The sequence below is a fragment of the Aspergillus fumigatus genome, chromosome 2, assembly GCF_000002655.1.
Source record: "Aspergillus fumigatus Af293 chromosome 2, whole genome shotgun sequence".
In the NCBI taxonomy this organism is placed as follows: domain Eukaryota; kingdom Fungi; phylum Ascomycota; class Eurotiomycetes; order Eurotiales; family Aspergillaceae; genus Aspergillus; species Aspergillus fumigatus.
In genome coordinates this window covers 1,908,305-1,931,676 of record NC_007195.1, presented here as the reverse complement: position 1 = coordinate 1,931,676, position 23,372 = coordinate 1,908,305, and the positions used below count along the sequence as shown (strand labels likewise).

Sequence of the window (23,372 nt, the reverse complement as noted above, 5' to 3'; positions counted from 1 at the left end):
TCAACAATCAAATCTCATTTTTTAGTACTTGAGAGAAACCAGAGAATGGCCTCAGCAGGCTCCACATCCACTATGAATGCCGCCGCAGTTTCCCCAGGCGTCCAGAGACCCAACGTTATCTCGGTGAAAGGATTCAGAATAATAACTCAGAAGCTCCCTATTTTGAAAGCTGAGCCTATCGAGGAGATGACGAAAAGGTTGGGTATTGCACCGCCGGAAATGATCTTCGGCGACAACCATGTCACCATCGAATCTGAAAATAAGGACTGGGGCATTACCTTCAATGCATTTGACGCGCTGGATCGTGTCGACAAGACGGGCACCTCTATGCTCAGAGTCGCGCATTCAAAGGAATGGCAAAAGAGCAGGTGAGCCAGTTCCGTATAGTGCAACTGTCCCTCATCTACCTGACACGAAACAGGGAGAAAGCACACGAAGGTATCAAGGACGTTGTCAAACCATTCGATTGGTCCTACACCACAGATTATACGGGCACTGTTCATCCCAACAGTCGACCCTTTGAGACAACCACAAAGCCCATACCTATCGAGTTACTGAAGCGCCCAGATCCGATACTTTTCTTTGATGAGGTCATCCTGTACGAAGATGAACTGGCTGACAACGGCATTGCTATGCTGTCCTGCAAGATTCGCGTAATGCCAGACAGGCTTCTGCTGCTCTCAAGATTTTTCATGAGGCTCGATAACGTACTCTTCCGGCTTCGAGATACCAGATTATATGTCGACTTTGAGAGTAAGGAGGTCATTAGAGAGTATCAATCCAAGGAATGCGATTACGAAAGAGTCCGCCAGGTACTGTGCTCTAAATAACTCATCAGTCCCCACGAATGATCAGACTATTGATGATATTTTTACAGTCTCTAGCGACGACGAGAGACGATATCCCGGCGATCATGAGAGACCCAAACAGGCTCTCTGATATACTTCCCCTCATAGAAAAGCGCTTGGAAAAAGTGACCCTGGATGCATAGCGCGAGACACTAGGACTTGTGGATTCACCATCATGGCAGGATGATTGAGTCGATCGACATCGCTTCGCGCTCCCTCTAACTTCTCTTTCTGAGCGGCCTCCACCCTAGTAACAGCTCTCCACTGTCTCCCAAGAGAGACTCGCAACCAGTTAAAGATACCTGAACCCTGCCTTCAACAAATAGACAACTTGCGAAGTGTCTTCATGTTGAAGATTGCAAATTCGAAGGCGGGCTTTGTATGTCGTCGTAGTCAGGAATGATCAAGACTAGCTGGTGGAAAATGTATTGGCTGTTCTGCGTCGGAGAGGTAGCCCTGAGCAAACAGTGCAAACAGAGCTTCCGTGCTCCACGCATCATCAGTCTCTACCTCAGGACAAGCTTCATCCTGACGCATATATGCCAGTCATTGAGCGAATTATTGGCCGGATTGTTCGACCAAAGATGCCTTCCAAAAGTTTGAATCTCACATGGGTGCGCGCGCTATGCAAATGGGAGTGCCCCGAATTTCAAGTATGCAGCAACACAATTATCTGATGTCCACTCCAAAAAATTGCCTGACTGACCATGAAACGAACTGTAGGCGCATGCGCTCAACCTGTCTGTAATTTCGCCGCGAAGTCATCGACGATCCTTACACACATCTGCGCCTATCGCATCGCAACCTGTATCTTCAGGCCTCGTGTCCTTGCGCTTGCCGGCCCGTCCGAACCACAATGCCCGTTTGGTCCAGCAGACTTTGGGTTCAGTTTCACACTGGCGGGCCTCTTCACAATTATCGAGGGCTATAATGCCTCGCCCTGGAACAGCTGCGGAAACATATGTCGCATACGGCATGACACAGAAATTATTCGAGGTTTGTTCCAGTCAAGCCGACTACAGCATTCCCCAATTATCCCAGAAAGGGGCTCAAGTTCCCAAAACTGAAGCTGGGGAGGATCTTGGAGTTGGAGAGGGGTGGTGGTACGAAGGTATGTACTGATCTTGAAAGCCTATTGCTCTTGTTTCCTATCATAGCCGCAGACGGCTGATTAAGTACGTCCAGAATTGGGATTGATTCCGACCTTCTCGACTTGGTCGCAGGTTACGTTTCTGCACATGTACCTTCTCACTGTCCGACTACGCGCTTTGCCGTCATATGAAAGCCTGCAAACGTACTCACGGCACTTGATAGACCACTTCTCACATAATGCGGAGCATCGCATGGATGTTCTACACGGTCTGACAAGTCGCGCCATCCGGAACAAGTTTCTCAAAGACCTTTTTATTCAATGGCGAGGCGTCCTTGCTGCGTACGACGAAGGCCTGGTGAAAGGTGACGCAGTGTTAGGAGCTGCTGTGTGGAGAAATCTCTGGAAAGCAAGCCACACCGGGCCGCATGGTGAAGATATGGATTGGACTAAAGTAGCACGGGTCGTTGCATATATGCGCCGCGTTATATCAGAGCTTTCCCAAATTAACGAGGCTGATCTAATCTTACATATCGGCCCCAGGCCTGGTGGAAAGCCCGGCATCTTTAGTTATTCGGAATTGGATAAGCAGTTGGTCGATGGGAAGAGATGACCGTTCAAACCGAATCTTCATGTATTGCTTCGAATGCAAAACCACGACTATGCACATCCTGAGTATTAGGACTGAACGAATTTTTTAACTGAAGAACATACACTGTCCTCCATCTAAAATATGAAATACCCTGACGTACTCACTACCACCGTCTCTTCAGCTGTTCTGCCACAACACCAAGTTGGTTATTGATGGCCGATGAAGTTAAGTAAGGTCATGGTGATTTTGCAAATATCGTGCTCGCAGACGTTACGGGCCAAATTCTGTATCACTCCAGGCGAGCGACAAGAATTCCCGGATGAAGGAGGGCATGCGTAAAGTGGCCGGCGCTCCACCTTGTTCTATTCGTCTTTCTTACCGAAAAGGTCCTTTTCAACCATGGCACGGCAAATAGGATGGTAGAAACCTTTATGCTTCTCAAACGTGTCAAGGGCACGCTTACGGTCAAACTTTGCCAATTTCCGATACCTGCACCGAAGATTAGCTTCAGGACAAATTGCTGGAAAGTAGCACCTGTGGAAATGGCTTACAAGGGTCGCACGAATTTCATTCGACCAATCTTGCCAAGGAGATCTGCCGTAGGTTCAACAACACTTGCATCGCCTGCCTGCAGACCGACTTGGAAGTAAAGGTTGGCCACCTCGATATTCTGGCTCGCCGCAAGCCCGTAAATTTCGCCCATCAGCTTAGACAATTCAGGAGTCAGCTGACGCTCAGACACGAGAATCTGTTCCAAAAAGACCACGACTTGATTCGCGGTCAAGCCTCGGATATCCTCTGGCTGAGGCTTGAAGGAAGATTTAGGCAAAGATAGCCACTTTTTAGCTAAATCATAGACAACATCAACGAGCGACGTGTCGAAATCCGGCTTCGGAGGGAGACCAGGGGCATAGAACCAGCTGTCCCAATCGAGCTCGTTCAGTGCTGTCGAGGCATCTGAATCATCCTTGAAGAAATCCAAGATCGTGCTCTTAAATTCATAGGAGTCAAGTGACTTGCCCTTGTATTTATTGAAGTACTGAACATGATTAGCGGATTTGCCCTCATCAAGGCAGGACTGTCAACATACGTGAGGGATGAAACGATCGAACTTGCTCTTTCCAACCAGATTCTCCAGGTGGAATAAAAAATTGAATCCCTTCTCGTACGGAATGCTTGAGAAAGCGTCATCTGGGTCCATGCCCTTCAGGTTGGTGATAAGTTTGGTAAAGTCATGCTCAGGACCGAAGTGCTCTACAGAGTCTGTGAGAGCCTTCCATCCAATGATGGCGGAGAAATGACGATAAGGCTCGCCGTGGCTATAGCCGTTAGTGACTCGGAGCCAGGACGCTCAGGACAAGGATACTCACACCGCAGCTACGATCTTCGCGCGGTTAGCAACAATCTATACGCCTACCCTCTAGAAGGCTAGGAAAGGAGACTTACCCGTCTCTCGAGGTAAGTAGTCCAGCCTTCGTTCAACCAGAAATGCTCCCACGAGGCATTAGTGACAAGGTTACCGCTCCAGCTATGCGCAAGCTCATGAGCAATAACGTCGATATTTTCCCGATCCTGCGCAGTATATTAGCACTGCGAAAGCGCTTCCGAAGTAATAGAGAGTCAATGCAATACCTTTGAGATGATACTAGGGGTGGCAAATGTAAAGATTGGATTTTCCATTCCCCCGTACGGAAAACTGGGGGGAAGGATCAACACATTATATTCTCCCCAAACGTAAGGGTAAACAATTTTCTGTCCGCAAGTCAGGCGAGTATCCAACTTCACTCAGTCATTCAGACACACCTCGATTGCGTTGATGAATTTCTCAGTATCTGCTTCGAGCTCCCATTGACACTCGCCGAGCTTGTCGGGACTAGTTGCAACAACGCTACGGGGCCCAATCGGGGCTTCAGAGATATCACTTAAAGCGTTCTGTCAGATGAAACTTGCCAAGTGGTCCCAAGGAGTGACGAATTCGCAAAGGAAGAGGGGAACAAGTAGAGTTTGGGGTGGAGGGGGGATAACTCACCCGCTGGCTAACGCAAAAAGATAACTTGGAATTGGGACCTTTTGGTGGAACTTGTATAAAGTCTTACCATCGGACTTCGGAGCCTCAGATGAACCCCGAACGGGGAGTCCACTGGCAATCACCGGAAGAGGCGAAGTGATGTTGAAGTCCAGCGTACACTTGACATCCGGCGTATCTTGACAGGGGAAGATGGACCGGGCGTGTATAGCCTGGCACTGAGAGACTAGAAAGAGCTCCTGTCAACATCTGTTCGTTCTTCTGCGAGGCTCACGTGCTACATCCAGGATTCTCGCGTGGATTGTGCGAGTCTATTTCCAGGAAAGGGCCGCCCAGGAAGCGATTTGACTTACACATATAAGGGTGCTTCTTATTTGATGTTTGAGCAGGTGTCAGCCATTGAAGAGCAGTACACTTCTCAGTGGTTTGGACGGATATCTAGAACTCATTAGACCAGGATATATATCGCGTAAGAACAAAGATTACAGCGACATACGTCGACCTCAATAGTTTCGTTGAGTTTCACACCTTGATCGAGCTTGATCTTGAGAGGGGTGCCGTACGGTTCCAGTCGGGGAAGATACTCCCACTCGGATGGCTGTCCGTTGACTTTCACACTACCAATATCGAGATGGTTGGTGTCCAGGATGATATGATTAGACTCGCCATCAGTGGTAGAACGGAACCGATGGATCACATTTCCAGCAAGCTTTCTCTGATCAAAAAGGATGTCGAAATTTGCAGTAATATGAGTAGACACCCAATTATTGTAATTGCTCAGGGTATTTGGATCCCTAGGGAGGTTGACAACGGTCGTCATGTTGTGTCTTTGGCTGTGAGAAAACTGTACAGCCCACCTGGTTTGAATGTCAGAGATAAAAGTCGCTCTTGGACCGTAGATATAGCTTCCAGAGAAGTTTAGCCTCCGAAGCTGAAAGCGAGGTACACCGATCATAAATGAATCCCTAGGTTCTTATGGATACCTTACCTGAACCGATCAACTGACAGTGGGCATTTGACGGGAGGCTATATCCGGACGCGGCCACATGCGGAAGATGGAAAAATTCATACATTCCCGTTACGTACAGCAATATCCAAGGAAAGATAACCTAAGAGATAGAGGAAACCGACAGATGAGGTAAGGTAGAGATAGTTACCGAGCTTCACCTCTGAAGCTATCTATGATGTCCTCTCCTCTCGATGTCTTTGGGAAAGAAATGCTGGCAGGTATCTATCTGATGATTCCATATCTATGTGTGTACACTTAGTGAATACCTTGTCGTTCATGAACGATGAGTGTCATTTCTCGCAGCTATGTTAATTTACCAAGATATCAACGTAAGGACTTTGTACGTACGCCATGGATGCATCACTGTACTTGCCTTCGTACCTCTACCTGTGTGATCCCTTAAGGTAGGTAGTGCAGGCGGTCGTAACAACTATATGCTGGTGGAGGTGAAACAAATATAGTACTCGAATCTGTGTCAATGAAGCTTCTCAAGGAGGTTTTCGAGTCTCGTTTGTTCAGTTTGTCTACTTCTCTATCTTATTGATATTTAGAGAAGTTAAATCAGCGCAAGGGCATGGCGCAACTAACTAACTAGTCCCGGCATGCTTAGATAGTAGTAGACAGACTATATTTGAAGCTCGGGGTACTTCTGCACAGAGCAACTGTGTACTGCGTACTGCTTTATCTAAAGGGTAATCTAGCCTACAGGTAGAATTGACCCCCCACAACATTTAACTGTCAATAATAATTCCCACTCGTCGCGCATCTATCGTCAATTGACACTCACTGTGTATCTATACATTCTTTTCAGCTTAAGGCCCTTTGTCCTTCCCTAATATATACAATCCGTTCTTGATTTGAACCTCATCACCATCTTCGCTCCAGAAGTGGCCCCAATGGATACACCCCGAGTTCAGGTAGGCGCGCCGGACGTCGCCCAGGCTCCTGAGAGCACCCAAACCACTGATACACCCGATGTGGATATGGATGAGACTCAGCAGAGCCCGCTGAATGAAATTCAAGCAGACGCGACACAACAGGATATTTCTCTGCCTGACGCGCAGCCCACTGGATCAGCGCCAACAGAACCGCCGCAACCTCCCAAGAAAAAGCCAGGACTTCATTTTCTCGAGTAAGGCTCAAATCTTCGGGGAGCTTCAACAATGCGACCCCAATTGGCGCATGCACGGCTCACACCGCTTAGCTACCTGACGTCGCCCATTGTGGAGCTCATTGTCGGGAAGGACGAGCACAAGACTTCCTTAACAGCGCACCAGAGCTTGTTGTTGGAATCGCCATTCCTTGCGCAGGCTGTCGCCGCATTTAGCGAATCAGGGCCCGTACGCACTAGCTTCCTCCTAAGCAGTATTCTGGATGCTTTTACTAATACAATATCCGTCATGCAGCGGCGTATTGAGCTTCCCGATGAGAACGTCGAAGCATTCGGTTGCTTCCTCCAGTTCCAATATACCCATGACTACACTGCATCCCATGCCGATCCATCCGCCGATCAAGACGTTGTCGGCGAACTGGATGATAGCGGCGAGCTACTGTTGAAACACGCGCGTGTCTACACTCTAGCAGAGAAGCTCGGCGTGCCTGCGCTTAAGAGTCTGGCACACTCGAAGATCCACCGTATCAACAGTACCTCTCACGGAGAGATCGCGTACGCTCGTTATGTCTATACACACACGCCCGTCGATGATGTCACTATTCGAAAGCCCGTCGCCTCTTTCTGGGCCACCAGAAGCCATGTGCTGCGCCACGAGGCTGAAGAGGAGTTCAAGAAGCTGTGTCTTGAAGTGCCTGAGTTTTGCTTTGATGTACTTACTCTTGTTCTTGACCAAAAAGAGAAACGTGCCCAGGATCGAGCAGAGACCGAATCGGGCATAAAAGGCAGTGGTAGGAAACGTCTTAGGAGCGGTATCTAGACGGCATCCCCTCTTGAGACGACCTATTGCATATCCTACATCTAGTCTGTTGTCCTGTGTTTTGTCCTATTGTATCTGCATATGCGTTAAAAAGGACTTGTGTACTTACCTTTTCTGTTCTTCTCCTTTACATGACCCATAGCTACCTGTTCACAATACAATGTAACAGTACTATTTCGAGACAATCGTTGGTTCTTGTGAAGAGTATGTGGGAGCTACCAACTAACAGCACTACTATCATTGCAGGCAAGACGCTTAGGATGCAGCTAGTCTCTCTAGTTCATCAACAGCCTTTGGCGCCGTGGTTAGATTATCGTATCCGTCCTTGGTCACAAGAACGTTGTCTTCAATGCGGACACCCCCAACCCTCCAATAACGGTCGAGGACGTTGGTATCGATGTATTTGTTTGACTCGGGGGACTTGATGTAAGGCTCGATGATAAACCGACAGAAATATACCTAGAGTCGCAGCGGGTGTCAATGGATCAGTCTAGGAAACATGGGCAAACCCCAACTTACGCCTGGCTCGACGGTGATCACTGAGCCCGCAGGCAAACGACCTCTGACTCGAAGGTACCGGAACATGGTATCCTTATCCGCGTAATTGGGATTGCCGCCGGTATCATGAGTGTCCATTCCCAGATAATGTCCGAGACCATGGGGGAAAAACGCAACACTGACTCTCTTTTCAAATATCTCGTCCTCGGCGCCTCGCAGAATGCCTAATTTGAGGAGGCCTCGAATTGCAACACGGTGGGCATGCGCATGCACATCCTCCCACTGAACGCCTTCCTTAAGCATTGCAATACATTCTGTCTGCATTTGCAGGACAATATCGTAGATCTGCCGCGTTTCTGCAGTGAATTTCCCCCCTACGGGGATAACGCGAGTGATGTCTGCACAGTAGGTGCGATACTCTCCACCGGCATCAATAAGTACGTTGCGTTTCTTCTGATTTGTCACGGGGTCGATTAGGGTATCATCATTCTTCCCATAGTGAAGAGTGGCACCATTCTCGCCACAAGCGACGATAGGGTGATAGGACTGCTCTCGAGCCCCATTAGCGATACAGGTTGCAATAAAAGCGCCCTCGATTTCACGCTCATTCACGGCAGTTTGAGATGCCTTAATAGCTGCAATGTGCGCCTTGGCGGAAATATCATTTGCTTTCCTCAGTAACGCCACTTCATACTCATCCTTGACCACGCGAGACTGCTCGATGACTCCCTTCAGCACGGAGTGGTTCACCTCGGAGAAGCCGTGGAATTGCGTGCTTTCGGAGACTTGATCTGCAATGGTAAAAGCAATGGCCTTACCACCATGGCTGGAAACAATTGACGCGAGCGTGCTATTGAGTTCAGTAGTCACCAACACGCGATCGACGTCGTATTGGTTTTGAGCCTCCTCAGTAGACATGGGGAGACCGGACCAGATCACATCCTCCGGGTCAACTGGAGGAATGAACAGAGTAAGTTGGTCCTCACTCAGATCGTAAACCAGACAAGAGTCCGGTAGAGGACATCCAGATAGGTAGAAGAATGGTCGACGTTGTCTAATATTGAATGCGATATGTCAAATCTATTCTTCCAACTGCTGTGGAGTTCAGGATAATGGAGTTCAGGGAAAGACGCGATCTCATACCTAAAGGGAGCCGGCTCGTCATTGTCTTCAATCAACCGAGTTTTTTGAGCCTCCAGATAGACAATTCCAGGACAGCCATTTCTGTAAGACTGGAGACTTTCGGCAACACGGCGCGCATGCGCTTTCGCCGGATACTTGCCCGCCAGAATTGCATCTACCGCGGCCATCATGCCCTGACGCTAGTTGATAAAACAGATGAGAGAGATTGAAGACTTAATTGATCCTATATCTCCCCGATGGATGTGGCCCAAGTCATAAATTGAATCTCACCTTGCTCGCTAATCGGCTGCTGCGGGGTCTTACTATGCGGGGCCTGGGCCGGCTAACGTCGGTATAGGTACTGAATGAGGTATGGAGTAACCCTGTTATCAAGTGCAGAACGGGCAATAATCTGAGAACCATTATTCCGTAGTCGAGACATTAAATAGACTATCGGGTGTTTTGTATATCTTCATGAGCTATTCACCGTTCCGAACTTGCAATAGTTCCTAGACAAGCTATACATTGTTCATCTGCATGGGCTGGTTTGACTGCCTGTTGTTACCACATCCTCAAAATCCATCTCCCATCTGTCAATCTCTTCGAATTTCTTGGCTTGCAATCTGAGTTCCTCGCTCAGGTAATTCTTAGCTGGTATTGGCACCGGCGATGATTCTAGATCGAATGCATCCGTGTCGAGCGGTGAGGACAGAGGTGAGGACACCTCGATTGCTTGGTTCTCCTTGTCGGCATCAGCAGTCTGGTTGCTTCGTGGACCATTAACTCTCTTCTGCCTCGTATCCTTCATTCCAGCTGACTCAGTTTGACTGATGAGTTCACCGCTCAGAGCTTTAGTTGCACCTTGCTTCCTGTGCTTTGCTCGAACAACCTCCAATGGCTTTGGTTTGTTCTTTCGCCGTCGTGGTTGCGCTGGCTTCCTAGTGGGCAAGTATGACAACTCATCTTCATCCTGATCGACAGAATAGTCGACTTCGCTTTCACCGTCTAGAATTAGATCACCGGGTACCCCATTGCGTCTGTGATTTTTATGACGTCGAGGAAGCAATCTGTCTTGAAGACTTGCTGTGGACACAGTGAGCTTTCCACTGAATTCTCCTGTGTTATGGTCCTTCGTATGCTTTAGTGAGTCTGTGGGTGATTTAGCGGCTATCACCGTTAAGTGGCTACTCTGGGGACTTGACATTGAGCTGCTGCTCAATGGTGGTGCCACCGTCCGATCCAGCCCTTCCTCGTCTGCCAAGTGATGTAAAATCTCGCGAGGGACGCCGTGCTCTTCATCTCCACGCTCCGGGCTTATTGAGCCAGCAGGTGAGTATTCCACAACAGCCAAAGGTGACTGGGGAACTTGAAGCTCCTCCCCGGTGCGCTTGCGCTTTCGCGATCCTCCATTGGACGGGTGCGAACAGTCTGAAAGAGGCGAGGAAGAGGGATGTCTAATAACGAGGGATTTTCCTCTGGAAACATTAAGAGGAGTCGACTCATCCTCTGGGCTCAGTCCACCAAGAAAATCATCGTCGTCAAGGTCTCCGAAATCCGAAGATCCGTCATCTGCTTGCATCATCTGGAGAATGCTTGCTTGCCGAGGTCGTCTCCTAAAATTGCTCAATATCGAACTCTCGAATACTGGAGTGCCAGGTATTTTGGAGCTCATATCAGCCCCTCGTCTGCCAACTGATAGCGTAGAGGAATAGCCTCGAGCTCTCGTGGGTGGCCGGCTGCCCGTAGCTCCACGTTCTCCCATAGGCGAGGACGCAATTGCTTGTTCTTGCTTATTGTTCATGGGTGTCTGACCCCTCAATTGTCTTGCGAATTTGATATCGTCGACACTAGGTGCCGGCTGTGCCTCCAGCCCCTTGTCATTCTCAGTTCCGTGTAGAGGACTTGAATTGTTGGCAGTAGCCTTGGTTTCAGGATCTTTGGTTTTCTGCGATACCTTTGGCGAAGCCTGGACATGTCGCGATGTGAGACGATTGCGCTTTGTAGGTGGACGTGGCATTATTGTGTTATGTCGGATCAGAAACGTTGGATGCGGCGAAATGGAGACAAACAGAAAGGCAAGGCTTTTCCCCTGACAAAAGAGCGCGCCGAATTACTACTTCTAATAGGGCGGGATTTAATGTGTATAATCAATATCTGGTCGGTCTCTCGTACGCGTTGATATCGAGGTTTGTTTGGGGTATTTGAAACGTAGAACGCGTCTTCAGGGATGGGGTGCAGAAAGATAAATGGTGCAATGATTCATAGAACCAGGATCTTGACAAGGTCAAGACTTGCTAGCTAGGACACATAAGATCTTCTGTGGTTCATCAGCATCCGGCTCGCGTCACCACGGATTAGGGATTGTTTTTGGCAGTTTTGACGCGTCGGGTGACCTTGCACGTGTCTGAAATACTTCCAGTTGATCAGTTAAAGCTAGGCACTTTACTCTCTTAAGATATTCTAGGATTCCATCAAGCACTGCATGCCGGGTCCAGCTCTGGGAACTGGTATCAAATTTAGCACAGTGACACTAAGGTATTCTCGACGAGGGTGAAGTGAAGCAAATGATGAAGTGAGAGTGCTACCGTATCTATCCTGGTGGTAAAGGTACTATTCTTATTTACAATGGCGGAATTTTGGTGCCATCTTGAACTCTGTACCTCCCAATACAGAAAACTCTACACCCAGTACATACGCGAGGTATCTGAGCAATTATGCCCTATATACCAAGATCATTAAGATTTCAACTTTGTAACTTCGATGACAATGCTAGGGTCCCCGACCTGTAGGAAGATGACGGTTGATGTATTCACAATACCAGTTTACTTAGGCTCATATCCTGCCTTAGCCAGGTTAGGTAGGTAGGTACTATCTAGTTGGTATCCACGGATAGAAAGAGGTACCAAAGTAATTTGTTTACTGGAAACCGTTCTTCTCCGTAATATTCTCCGTTGACCATCCAGCAAGATTCAGTGGCCGTCTCTGAAATCAAGGTATTTGCTATTGGTAAAAATCAATGAATTATAGTTTCACTTCTATGCGGGACGGACCCTGGTAGTCATAAATCCCAATCATTTAAGGCAATTTCCTTTTCATCAAATCCCAAAAGGCTTTGAACAAGGCTATTTCCACTAAACAGCCTTAAAGGTCAATATTATTTCACTGTCCATAAGAGCTACCTAGAATGCCTATAGCTCGAACGATTCATTTAATACAGCAAATAGACGCGTCTCTCTATCACGGATTGTACCATTTATGACTCAAAACCTAAGGTGCCTACCTACCTAGTTGAAGGCGATACTGCGCTGTATTTGAAGTAATAAATAACAACAACAAGAAGAAGAATGATTCAATGTATTAATCCGTGTATACTCACTAGATTCATCTACTATGGCCTATTGAGATTCCTGATATCACCTTCTCCGCATCGCACTAAGATGAGCTTTGCCTTCTGATTCGGTTGTGCTTCTACGCTTCTTTTGTATCTAATGATATTATGGTAGGGTTTAATCTACTACTGCATCATTATTGGGCCCAATGATTCAATGAAACCTGGCTCCCCAACCTCTCAAGTCATTAGTAATATCTTTCCCCCGCTCCCCCGGATACTAAAAGACGACCTAGTGAGTCCTACAATATAATAAAATGCGCACTATGGCCTGCCTTAGACTCACTCAGGAAAATGTCATTCTCGCTTCTTTGGTTCCCGAGTCGTCTGCTCAACCAGGTAATTTGGCCTTTCCCCTCCTCCCTGTTTACTTTTCGGGCTCTTCTTGTGGCATCTCACTGATTGTGGCATTTCAGCACTTGGTTTGAGAAGCCGTTCGACGTGTATCGCGAGAGCCACATAAGAGCTGCTTAGCGCTTGATGAAATCTCACCATGGGCTTCTAATCGTTGTGTAATCTTCTACATTGACTCGTCTAATTCTGTCCTAGGATATTGTTGTCAATTTTCAACTCTCCTACCGCATTTCGAGGATGTTCCAAGCCACAGGACAGAGAGTTTGGTCTTAGGTGACGGGTAGTGCCACTATGAGCCTACTCAGCCCATGCAAAGAGTACAGTTTCATGCCAATTTTACTTCCTTCCATATCTCCAAAGTCTGGGCAAAGGACCTTCCCTCATTGTGATATGAAAGAACCTTGGCCATTCACGCCATGACGCCCTCTCCAGAGAGAGACTTGGTCCTCGACTCGGCCACTGCAGGTGGCACTACCGAATCTCAAGTCAGCAAGAAAAAGCGATCCAACTCGGAGCTGACAGAATACCCTCGGAGACGTGCGACGATCGCAGTATGTATCCTGGACTTCTTCTTTTGAGTTTTGCCCTCCCCTTTCCGCTCGTCACCTGGCTATTGGTTGACCCATGAGGAGCACCACAGTGCCAGATATGTCGCTTGCGAAAGACTCGATGTAACGGCGCACGCCCGAGGTGTCAACTTTGTACAGACCTAGACGCAGACTGTGTCTACAGGGAACCAGGCATCAAACTCGATGCTGGTGACAAACTAATCATTGAGAGGTTGAATAGAATCGAGGGTCTACTTCAATCTACTCTGGTGGGACAAGCAACTCATCTCCCATTGTCTTCAACATCCCCTACCACCAGCAATGATACGAATGCGGGCAGCGATGATGCGGTCGCCAAGGCGTCCACTATCGCCGCCATGTCTGGGAGAACCTCCGTTGCCGGCCTTGGGTCCTGGGTGAACCCACCAACGAGCATCTCAACGATGCCCAAGGTGCACACTACTCCCGCGCTACACCTTCTACAATGGCCCCTCATTCGGGACCTGGTCGCTGGTCCCTACGATCCACAGACGTTATTGCAGCTTGAAATGGCCCGCGAACCGCTGAGGCTTCCTTCCGCTGCAGGGTTCGACTTGTCCAATACAACAACGTATGTACAGTCTTTTTTCGAGCGGGTCAATGTCTGGTACGCCTGTGTGAACCCATACACTTGGACACGCTACTACAGTAGAGCCGTCTCTCTGGGATTCCGAGAGGGACCTGAAAGCTGCCTTGTCCTCTTAGTCTTGGCTCTCGGCAGCGCCAGTCACTACGGAAGCATCTCGTTCATTCCTTCAGATATGGACCCCCCAGGACTACCTTACTTTGCAGCAGCGTGGAATCTTCTGCCATCGGTAATGATGCGCAACTCTGTTCTGGCTGCTCAGTGCATCATCCTTGCGTCTGCCTACTTATTCTACCTAGTCAGACCGCTGGAGGCTTGGACCCTCCTCTCCAATGCTAGTATGAAATTACAATTACTCTTCGGGGACCCCGCCCGTGTACCCCTTCAGTGGAGAGAACTGAGTGTGAGAGTGTACTGGAATGCTCTCTTATATGAGAGCGACTTGCTGGCAGAGTTGGATCTGCCTCACTCGGGCATTGTGCACTTCGAAGAAGTTGTCGACCTTCCCGGTGGCTTCGAGGAGGAGGAGGACGAAGAAGATGATGAAGCTGACAATGAAGATCGTCAAAGCAGCTTGGTGGAGGGCTCGGTAGGCCGCGAGGAACTGTGGTATTTCCTTGCTGAGATAGCTCTTCGGCGACTCTTGAATCGCGTCAGCCATATGATATACCAGAAAGACAACTCGCTAACTCTTGGATCACTTGGGCCCATTGTCTCGGAGCTGGATTTCCAACTTTCCCAGTGGTATGAAAGTCTCCCTCAACCAGTCCAGTTCCCCCTCAACCACACACCGATTTCCAACCCCGTCCAGACAGTCCTCCGATTGCGATACTACGCGTGCCGGACTATAATATACCGGCCATACATCTTAGCTGTCTTTGAGAATGAGAACGCTGCAACTGATCAGGTAGTAAGGGAATGCTGCCGGCGGTGCTTGGAGGCCACGCTGCGCCAGCTGGAAAATATCACCAGTCACCGCGAAGGCCATCTTCCCTATCTCTGGCAGGGCGCGCTCTCTATGGTGTCGCAGACATTGTTGATTATGGGGGCCACGATGTCCCCCGGACTCTCCAGTTTATTACCTCCGGGATTCCGAGTGGATGCGATAATATCCAGTGTGATGGCCGAGGTTGAGAGATACGCACACCTTGCGCCGAGCCTCAAATTATCTGCAGAGATCATTCGCGACGCAGAGAAGCGCCGGCAAATTTGTCTCAGGTCGACCAGTCGACGAGTATAGAGGAGTCAGAAGAATCAGTCTAATTCGGGCTTCGCCGTTTGTCATGCAATAAATACACTCAATACCAGGTGACTGTTCCAGGACAGCTGACAGGAAAGCTAGGGTTTGATGCACCACTCCCATAATTTTATTCTTTCTTTTGTTCATACTTGTTCCCAGTCCTGATAATTCGATCTCAATTCCCCTCCTATCGTCTCTGAAACTCTATTCTTTGCGCTTCCTTGTACTTTGTTCTTTCACCTAGCACTTGCTCAAGGCCCTTCAGTAATCGCAGATCCACTCAAGTGACAAGCTCAAGTGGCAGGCTCAAGTTGCAAGCTCAAGTGACAGGCTCAGCCCAATAAGCATAGTTCTATGCCCTGGCTCACATGTGGGTAAAATATGACATGAGATGCAGCAGATTGAAAATCCCCAGCGAGAGAGCAATACTGTTGATATAATTAATTGCCTTCAGTACTTGGAGCAAAATGTGGAAGTTCGGGCGAATTTCAAAACTTGCTACCATGGCAAACGCTCAAGCACATACAACTCTTCATATCTCGAAAGCAATCTAAGGCAATGGTATCGCAAGAGAAAATACAGTAACAGGATATGCAGACGGACATGTTTTCCAGGCAAAGCTGGGATTATAGGTCAGGAAAGTCGATTGTCGTTCATGCATTAGTGACTTCAGCGGGGAAGGGGAGGGACAGTTCCATTTGAAATTCTAATGAGAACTTAATATGAGAGAGGTGTTTCAGTGTAGAAAGGAGGACATCAGAGGGCAGGGGAGTTAAAATAGCACGAGCTGGAGGGCTGAGGCAGTGGATGGTGAACAAGCAGTAAAATACGGTGAGGCTCGAACACCATTACATTTAGATCAAAACCCATTCACTTCCTCTCTTGATGAACTTATCAAGCATCATGCCAATGTCGTTCAAAGCAAATCGGCATATATAGAATCCGAAAAATTCAGCAGCATGGCGTGTACTCAATTCCAGGCCGACTAACGTGGGCGAGGAATGTTTGAGGCCGGGATCCTCAACTTGCTGGGCAATCTGGTCTACATCGGATATTCTCCGTTAGCACAGCAGGATTGATAAGAAGCACGAGGAAAGGTACTCACCCAATACCTGCGCCGCGTCGCACAGTCGGGCGAGCGCAGCCATATAATGTGCGTTTGGTCCACTGAACTGGACCTGTGGTGTCACACGCCTGACAGCCTGAGAAGTCGGCAACGAAGTCATGGGGAGGGAACTGATTGTTAAATTATCTTTGCTGGTTTCTTTGGAATGCACTGGTGTAGCGGTAGCACCGAAGCCTGGGTTTTTGGAACGCAATTTTCGCCATGAGGTCAGATATGACGATTTGCTTGAACTACTGTTCACTTTTTGCGGCAAATTATCAAAACCATATGCCGCATCCTCAGAGCTCTGAGAATATTTGAAGATCGGCAAAGCCCCTTGCACGCCGACTTCGCTGCTTATCTTCTTTGACAGAGACACCTGCACCTGGTCTAGCACAGCTTCCAAGGATTGCATTTCCTCCAAAACGGCGTCGGCGTCATAAGTGTCCACCTTAGCAAGTTTGAGTAACGCCGCCGTTAACAAGTCGCAGTTGGACACCTTTTCTTCGACCGCCCTAAGTTTCACGTTTTTGACGCCCCACACGTCATGGGGCACGAATAACTTCGTAGATAAATAACCCCCTCGCGGATGAGCGATGGTCTGGTAAATACATCTCATGAGCCAGAATGGACGTAGAAGGAATGATTCCGGACACGGTTCTAGAGGAATAGGGGCGTTCGCGGCCATTGGATTGGGAGATCCGGGACTTGTCGGTGAGTGGATGTGGCTATCAAACAAATACAGGCCTCCACTGGTCAGACCGGACGGCGCAAAAGTTGCACCAATAGGTGTAGGTAGAGAAGGAGCCGGGCCAATTGCCGCTCCCTTATGGAGGTCCGGGAATGCACCGCTTGACGGCGTTTCCGGGGAATTGGCGGACACATCAGGCGCTGGTACAGAGACATTTCTCGGCCGGAACGACTTCAGGCCTGAATTCAACTTGCCCAGGTTGTCTGGCGCTGAAGGGACCTTGCCAATCAGACGGGCGGGTGATGGCACCTTTGACATCTTAGCATACGGTTTTCCCTCCTCTGTAATAACTTTCTCTAGTACTTCAATGGTGGAACCATCTTCAGCCAGTGACGCAATTGAAGCATTCCTTCGGTTGAGATGCACGGCTGATGGATGAACGGAAGCCGGAGCGGGAGTCTTTGTAATGGAGTTTGCGGAAGAGAGTGTCTGAGATCCGTTTTTGGGGACCGGGGGTGGTCGAAACGTGGCCGTATCCGCGGAGCCTTGGGTGAGCGCATCATCACCAACCTTAGGACAAGAGCTTGTTTCGACTTTTAGTTCTGTCGGGTTCTGACCTGACATTCGTCGTGCTCGCACGCTTGGACTCGCTGTTAGCACAGAAGACTGTTTGGGCGGACAGGAAGGAACATGAGGTGAGGAAGCTAGGTTGAACTCCAATGGAGTAAGTGCGCTCTGAGATTTTTCTGATTGATCCTCTAACACAACCTCATCTTCCTCCAGCGGAGCCAAAGTCACGCCGGGTGTTGCTGTAGCTGAAATAGGGACAACCGAGTTCTCCCAGGTCCTAGAGGATAACACGCTTGAACCTGACTGGTGCGGAAGAGCAGATTTTGACTGAAGATCAAATGCGAAATCATCCATGACGTAGCCACTGGTCATCTCATCCAACAATCGCTCCTCTTCTTCGGCTTCATCGTCAGGATAATCCTGGATCAAATCACTTGAATGGTCGAGCCTCGTCTGCTCGGGTACTTGGTGAAGATTGTAGCCCTGTGTTATTGCTACTTCCGCTTCTCTCTCCGCTTCCCTTACTCTCTGTTTTGCCAACTCAACGTTCCTGCGAGCGTTCGCTACAATCTCATCGTCTGTATCGTAACCGTCCACCTCTACCGCTGGTTCCAAGCCTTCATTGTATGCAGCCTCAACGGCAGCATCTAACGCAGCATCAAATTCGGCTTCAGTACCATGGCTGAAGCGGTAGCTTCTCCTCCGCCGTAAATACACAGATGATACGCGGGAGTGCTGGGAAGAAGGTGAAGAAGCACCAGACTCGTCGATAGTATCGAGCCAAGAGGTTGACTCGTAAATGTCCCTGGCGTGAGTGCTCAGTAAGGTCAACTCAGAATGAGGATCCCCGGAAGGCGAGGACTCCTCGTCCTGACCGAGTCCTCTGGTCAAATATGTATCCTGTGGAGGGCCTAGTGCGCCCTGAGACAATTTCTCCGACGCTTGCCTGGACGAGTCAGGCTGAGCCAGTCTGCCGGACACGGGTGACGGTATGGCATATCTTGACTCATCCTCCAAAGGCGACGGCAATAGCGACTGACGCCTCGGAGGAATTTGATTGGGCACCATGGTTCTAGATCCTTCAGAGATGGGATGATCTTGAACGAAAGATCTGGACTGCAAGTAATCATATTGCTCCTCAGTATGAAAATCATCCTCATCATCTATAGGTTGCGACATTTCTCCATATGACTCCTGACTAAGGGGCCGTTCAGGAAGCGCTTTGCTATTAACTTCGCGGAAGGAGAAGTCCATACGACGCAGCTCGGTTACACGAAGCATATAGGTGTCGCGCTACAATATTCATGTCAATAAGTTCTGCGGGGGTAGAGAGGGCAAACTTACAATTTCTTGAAGCTTCATTCTCTCGTCTTCTCCTCCGTTGCTTCGCAGCATGACTAGTTGTAGAAGTTGGCAAGCATCGTTGTAAGCTTCCATTGCTCCTTCAAAATTAGCTGCGTTGTCCAGGAGAACTGCAGTATTCGCCTTCTGCAATGCTTTAGAAAGCATTGCTTTCTGGGAATAACCCCGCCGCCGTCGTCCAGAGCCATATCCCTTGGATGATGTTGGGAGTGAGCTGTCGCCAACTTGTTGAGAGCTCGCTAAATCATGAGACAAATTATGCTGCTCTCCAGAGCCCATGCCGAGTGAGCTTGACTTTGCCCACGGGTTTTGGAAGAGAGTGGGGGAGGCTAACACAGGCTCCGATGTCTCAAGGTTTGAATCAAAGGTACCATTCGCCGCCAACTTGGGTATCGTACCAGCATCTGACGATTCAAGTCTGGACGCTTCGGTATGGCTTGTTGACATCGAAGGTTTGGAGACACGAAACCCCTGTGATTGGCCACGGTGGTGATCGGGAACGTAACACCCAGGGCTAGATGTGATAGCTGGGCTTGGATTTACCTTCGGAGATTCAATATTACTGGGTGTTGGATTTCCCCGGGAACGGTTGACAGGCGAATCTTTGCTAGAAACGGTCGATTGAGACCAGCGATTCAGGCTACCGAGGCCTTCTAGAATCCCACTATGATTGGTTTGAATTTCCGAAATCGCGTTGGTCGTCCGCTCTGGTATCGACTCGGGCATTGTTGTAATAATTGTTGCGGAGCTTGCGGTGTTCTCTGGGTGATTCGACATTGTCTTCCGCAGGAACGTCTCTGTAGCCCTTTTTCATTTCCTGATAGCTGCCATGCGGAAAGCAAGAGATAGCTATTCTTTGAGGTAACCACAAGAAGGCATATATAGATGTCGAGGCTTGAACTCAATCCAGTTCTGAGCGCCTTGCTCAGTGCATGTTGTTTAGTGCAGGATGCAATGCGTTCACGGACAGCGCATTGCTTCCAGGAGACAGCCGGCGAGCAGCGCAATCAGAAGCAACGTACTATGGAGGATAGCCGACCGCAACTGCAGTTCAAGTGAGGCGGCAGAGACCGGAGCAAGGAGTTAGTTAGCCAGGCGATCAAAGTGGTCTCTTCAGCAGGAACCGATGGAAGGCTCTGAAACATCAGAAGCGTGGTGATGGTTTTTTGGAAACTCGGCACGAAACTATATTAGTGATAATAACCTGCAGAAAAGATTGAAATTGTGTCAATTGCTGTTTATTGGCGAGTGCGCAGAAGTCAGACAACAAGCTCGGAAATGTCTCTAGGTAGAGTCGGACGTACTGGCTTGTTCAGCGGACTATCGAGCATAGAGGACTGATGCGGTATACGGAGTAGTTCTGCTCGTAAATGATCAATTCAATATTGAAACAGAACTCTAGCTTCAACGAGAGCGTCCAACTACAGGATGGTGGGGGTAAATATACGGATCTCAAGGCATGATTATTGATAATGGCATCATTATCGATGATGGTAAGGCGGTTCAGGGGAGAGAAGCGGAGTCCTGGTCAGTGATCATCTCGCCCTGGTGGTTGGAGGAAAAAGGGGCAGTGGGGTATTGATGTCTCGAGCAGCAGGGAGGGAAATTCTTGTAACTACGCTCAGTGATGTTATTTATTTAAGCTACTCCGTACTGAAATTAGTGTCAAGATGTATTGCATTGACTGACTGTTTGGGCCCATGCAAGCTTTACTTAGCCTAACATCTAGTCCACTTTGTGTCTGCTTGTGCTTCTTTTACCTACGTTGTATTCTAGTGATGTCCTGCATTGCCAAGAAAATAGGGATACGGAGTACCTCTCTATATTACTTCGATATGGCTACTTATGTTCCTTAAATTTGTGGCGCTCCTGCAGATATGATTCCACGACTGATTTTCCAGGTTGGTTTAGATGTTAAGATGCTCTTTATGTATATTTATCTACTAGTGGTTATTGCTATTTTGCTACCGATGTAGATGATAGACAAGTTTAGTGCATCCATAAGTGCCTCTAGTCTGTAAGCATTAGTACTATGACTATCAATTGTGTACTATGGACATCAGATGATCAAGAGAGATTGGTATCTGACAGTGTCCTTGGAAACAATACCTTGCGCCTGGACGGAAATGGCCTATCCTTTCTACGAAAAGCAGCATGCCATCGCAATGGCGAAGTTTTTTCTGGCTTAGCAGGTATCCAGGCATCATCCCGTCTGTCCCCCACCTGAGAGATCCCCTACGTTTGCATGTGTACTGGGCACGAACAGAGTCGAAAGTTGATGGTGAAATCGATAAGTGAACTATTAAGTGACTGACTGTTCTCCTCTCCCAAGTGTACACTACCATGGTATATATGCATCGCTGGTAATTTCAATCAGCAATCGAGGAACCCACCGTTAAAGGAGATGACTAGTCTCTGGACAGCTTTCATTGTGAAATTGACGGCAGGCTGCAGGCTCGACGCTCTCCGATGGAGAGACGCTCGTGTCCATGGACATATTGGCGAGACCACTCCAACAACGTATGGGGAATTGAACGGATAGAAGATCAAAGGTCGCCAGAAAGCCTAGTCTCTACCGTGTATTCCCAGCATCGGAAGGTGGTCAATAGATGGCATTAGCCACAACGATGAAATGGTTGTCGAGGCATATGGAAAATAGCCAGCAATGCTGGCGACCCATGTGCAGGCCCTCATAACTGCAACGAAAAAAGTATTTCGTTATGAAGGAAATTCTTCCAGCCCTGTCGTTAGTGGGAAAGACACTCGAAGCAGGATATAAAGGCCGAATATATGGGTTTCCCCATTTCGAACCCATCTCCCACCGAACTCTCCTCACGTGGAGTATTTGAGAGAAGTCTCAGCAATAAATACATCCTAATTGCATGTTCTCCATCTTGAATGTCAAATCATACGCAAATACGAGACCATAATTGAAAAGGGATCCGGGTCTCATGCAAGCCAGAACAATGGGCGGCATGGCATCGGTGTTGCAATCAACAGATACCATTTTCTGCACATAGCATCTTCCAACCTGTCTAGAACAATTCATTTAGAGACTTGCTTCCTACATCTTCCCAGCAAGCAATTTGGGATGGAGACAATATTCATACGGAAGCCTGCAATCCGAGTCAACAAAATCTGAACGAATTTCGGGACGTTTCAGCACTTCGGCTACCCAGTAGGAAGATGCTCATAAGTTGGCTTCTGCGCTAGGATGCTGGCTACCTCCAAGAACGGCAACAAAAGGCTAAATCCTCCACGACTCTGTAGGCGGGGCCGCGGAGCTCAAGGCACTCTATTATCTGAGTCCTTGAAGACAGTACCTAGAATTAGTGGATGTGCGATTGAGGCCTTGACAATGCCTGCTTTGGAGAAGACTGGAAATGTCTTTCAAATCACTGAAGGACTCATCAATCTGTGTATGCCTACCCCCTGCGAACAACGAGTAAGGTTATCGCAGCGCGCAGCCCTCCCCAATCTTTCGTCTCCTCTTTCTCTTCCACTTCCACTCTGGTGCTTTTTCAGCGCACATCATTGCACAAATATAAACAGAGAAATATGGTATAATCCATCCATTGTGGTTTCTGAGCCAAATAAAAGAGTTTGTCCTGGTTCTAGTCTTCCTCACTGGTTGCTTCAATATTCTTCTTCATTGAATATTTGCTCTCAAATTCCGCGCCATGGGCTGTTTCATTGCTATCATCCCCACTCGGTTTTTTATTGGCCTGAGGATAATCTGGCCGCGGCACAAACTCCCCGGTCTCTTTAAGTGCCATTTCAATATCTGGTAACAATGTTACAAGAACTGAGAACTGGTCGATTGGTAAAGAAATGCCCTATACTGCAAGTCAGTTGTCGTGGAACAGCGCCTCATGTCAATCTCATAATTACCTTTTTCCCGGGGAGCTCTTGCCCATCCTTCTCGTAATACTCTCTAATATTGACGAGTGTCTTCCCTCGAAAGGAGGAGATAGTGACCCGACGCATTTTAGAAAGCTCCCAGAATTTGTCTCCATTTGCATCAATTTTCCAGTTCACTGCGTTATGCATGTTGTGAGGTGATGAACTTATTGATGCTTCTTTTTTTGCTTTCTTCTGCTGGAAGCTTTCACTGTTGTTGCAGTCATCACTGACACTTGGCATGCGCTTCCTGGGCCCAGACGGCATCCCCAAGATCTGGTCGTGGATAACTGGAGAAAGAATCAAGATGGATACTGTGGTAGTATGAAATAAATATCACTATAATAAATTGTTCACAGTGGTTTCAAATGCATAAATAACGATTCTCTGGTATAAGATGATTTAATGGACGCGTGAATACAGGACGCGTCATAATCATGTCAGAAATGATGAACATTGGAGTAGCAAGGACT

General features: G+C 48.3%; 9 protein-coding genes across 9 annotated transcripts; 4 read left to right on the top strand and 5 right to left on the bottom strand.

The window, feature by feature from the left end:
* Window positions 1–72: 72 nt before the first annotated feature.
* Window positions 73–991, top strand: tipA (TIP41 family protein; the record flags this gene model as incomplete). The annotated part of the gene is made up of 3 exons (XM_749997.1): window positions 73–368; window positions 422–812; window positions 878–991. The coding sequence occupies 3 exons, from the start codon at window positions 73–75 to the stop codon at window positions 989–991; spliced, it is 801 nt and encodes a 266-aa protein (XP_755090.1).
* Window positions 992–1,458: 467 nt separating this feature from the next.
* On the top strand, window positions 1,459–2,019 carry AFUA_2G07530 (uncharacterized protein; the record flags this gene model as incomplete). Its single annotated transcript, XM_749996.1, is given in 4 exon segments — window positions 1,459–1,501; window positions 1,572–1,655; window positions 1,666–1,959; window positions 2,006–2,019. 4 exon segments carry the CDS (start codon window positions 1,459–1,461, stop codon window positions 2,017–2,019), a joined length of 435 nt encoding a protein of 144 aa, XP_755089.1.
* Window positions 2,020–2,892: 873 nt separating this feature from the next.
* AFUA_2G07520 (bifunctional aminopeptidase/epoxide hydrolase) lies at window positions 2,893–5,376 on the bottom strand (the record flags this gene model as incomplete). The annotated part of the gene is made up of 10 exons (XM_749995.1): window positions 2,893–3,019; window positions 3,082–3,569; window positions 3,621–3,849; window positions 3,903–3,907; window positions 3,977–4,102; window positions 4,163–4,282; window positions 4,334–4,451; window positions 4,560–4,782; window positions 4,910–4,994; window positions 5,053–5,376. The coding sequence occupies 10 exons, from the start codon at window positions 5,374–5,376 to the stop codon at window positions 2,893–2,895; spliced, it is 1,845 nt and encodes a 614-aa protein (XP_755088.1).
* Window positions 5,377–6,141: 765 nt separating this feature from the next.
* AFUA_2G07510 (uncharacterized protein) lies at window positions 6,142–7,496 on the top strand (the record flags this gene model as incomplete). The annotated part of the gene is made up of 3 exons (XM_077804109.1): window positions 6,142–6,697; window positions 6,770–6,905; window positions 6,972–7,496. Exons 1-3 carry the CDS (start codon window positions 6,462–6,464, stop codon window positions 7,494–7,496), a joined length of 897 nt encoding a protein of 298 aa, XP_077660272.1. The 5' UTR covers window positions 6,142–6,461.
* Window positions 7,497–7,751: 255 nt separating this feature from the next.
* Window positions 7,752–9,307, bottom strand: pepP (aminopeptidase P family protein; the record flags this gene model as incomplete). Its single annotated transcript, XM_749993.1, has 3 exons — window positions 7,752–7,955; window positions 8,016–9,048; window positions 9,138–9,307. The coding sequence occupies 3 exons, from the start codon at window positions 9,305–9,307 to the stop codon at window positions 7,752–7,754; spliced, it is 1,407 nt and encodes a 468-aa protein (XP_755086.1).
* A 190-nt stretch (window positions 9,308–9,497) lies between these two features.
* Window positions 9,498–11,913, bottom strand: AFUA_2G07490 (uncharacterized protein). Its single transcript, XM_749992.2, has one exon. The coding sequence runs from the start codon at window positions 11,131–11,133 to the stop codon at window positions 9,646–9,648; it is 1,488 nt and encodes a 495-aa protein (XP_755085.1). The 5' UTR covers window positions 11,134–11,913; the 3' UTR covers window positions 9,498–9,645.
* A 789-nt stretch (window positions 11,914–12,702) lies between these two features.
* Window positions 12,703–15,460, top strand: AFUA_2G07480 (Zn(II)2Cys6 transcription factor). The gene is made up of 3 exons (XM_077804108.1): window positions 12,703–12,843; window positions 13,054–13,409; window positions 13,499–15,460. Exons 2-3 carry the CDS (start codon window positions 13,275–13,277, stop codon window positions 15,269–15,271), a joined length of 1,908 nt encoding a protein of 635 aa, XP_077660271.1. The 5' UTR covers window positions 12,703–12,843; window positions 13,054–13,274; the 3' UTR covers window positions 15,272–15,460.
* Window positions 15,461–16,125: 665 nt separating this feature from the next.
* Window positions 16,126–19,776, bottom strand: AFUA_2G07470 (uncharacterized protein; the record flags this gene model as incomplete). Its single annotated transcript, XM_749990.1, has 3 exons — window positions 16,126–16,313; window positions 16,377–18,930; window positions 18,982–19,776. 3 exons carry the CDS (start codon window positions 19,774–19,776, stop codon window positions 16,126–16,128), a joined length of 3,537 nt encoding a protein of 1,178 aa, XP_755083.1.
* Window positions 19,777–22,051: 2,275 nt separating this feature from the next.
* Window positions 22,052–23,335, bottom strand: AFUA_2G07460 (transcriptional coactivator p15/PC4 family protein). Its single transcript, XM_749989.2, has 2 exons — window positions 22,891–23,335; window positions 22,052–22,835 (listed from the first exon to the last, which is right to left on the bottom strand). Exons 1-2 carry the CDS (start codon window positions 23,164–23,166, stop codon window positions 22,614–22,616), a joined length of 498 nt encoding a protein of 165 aa, XP_755082.1. The 5' UTR covers window positions 23,167–23,335; the 3' UTR covers window positions 22,052–22,613.
* Between the last annotated feature and the right edge of the window lie 37 nt (window positions 23,336–23,372).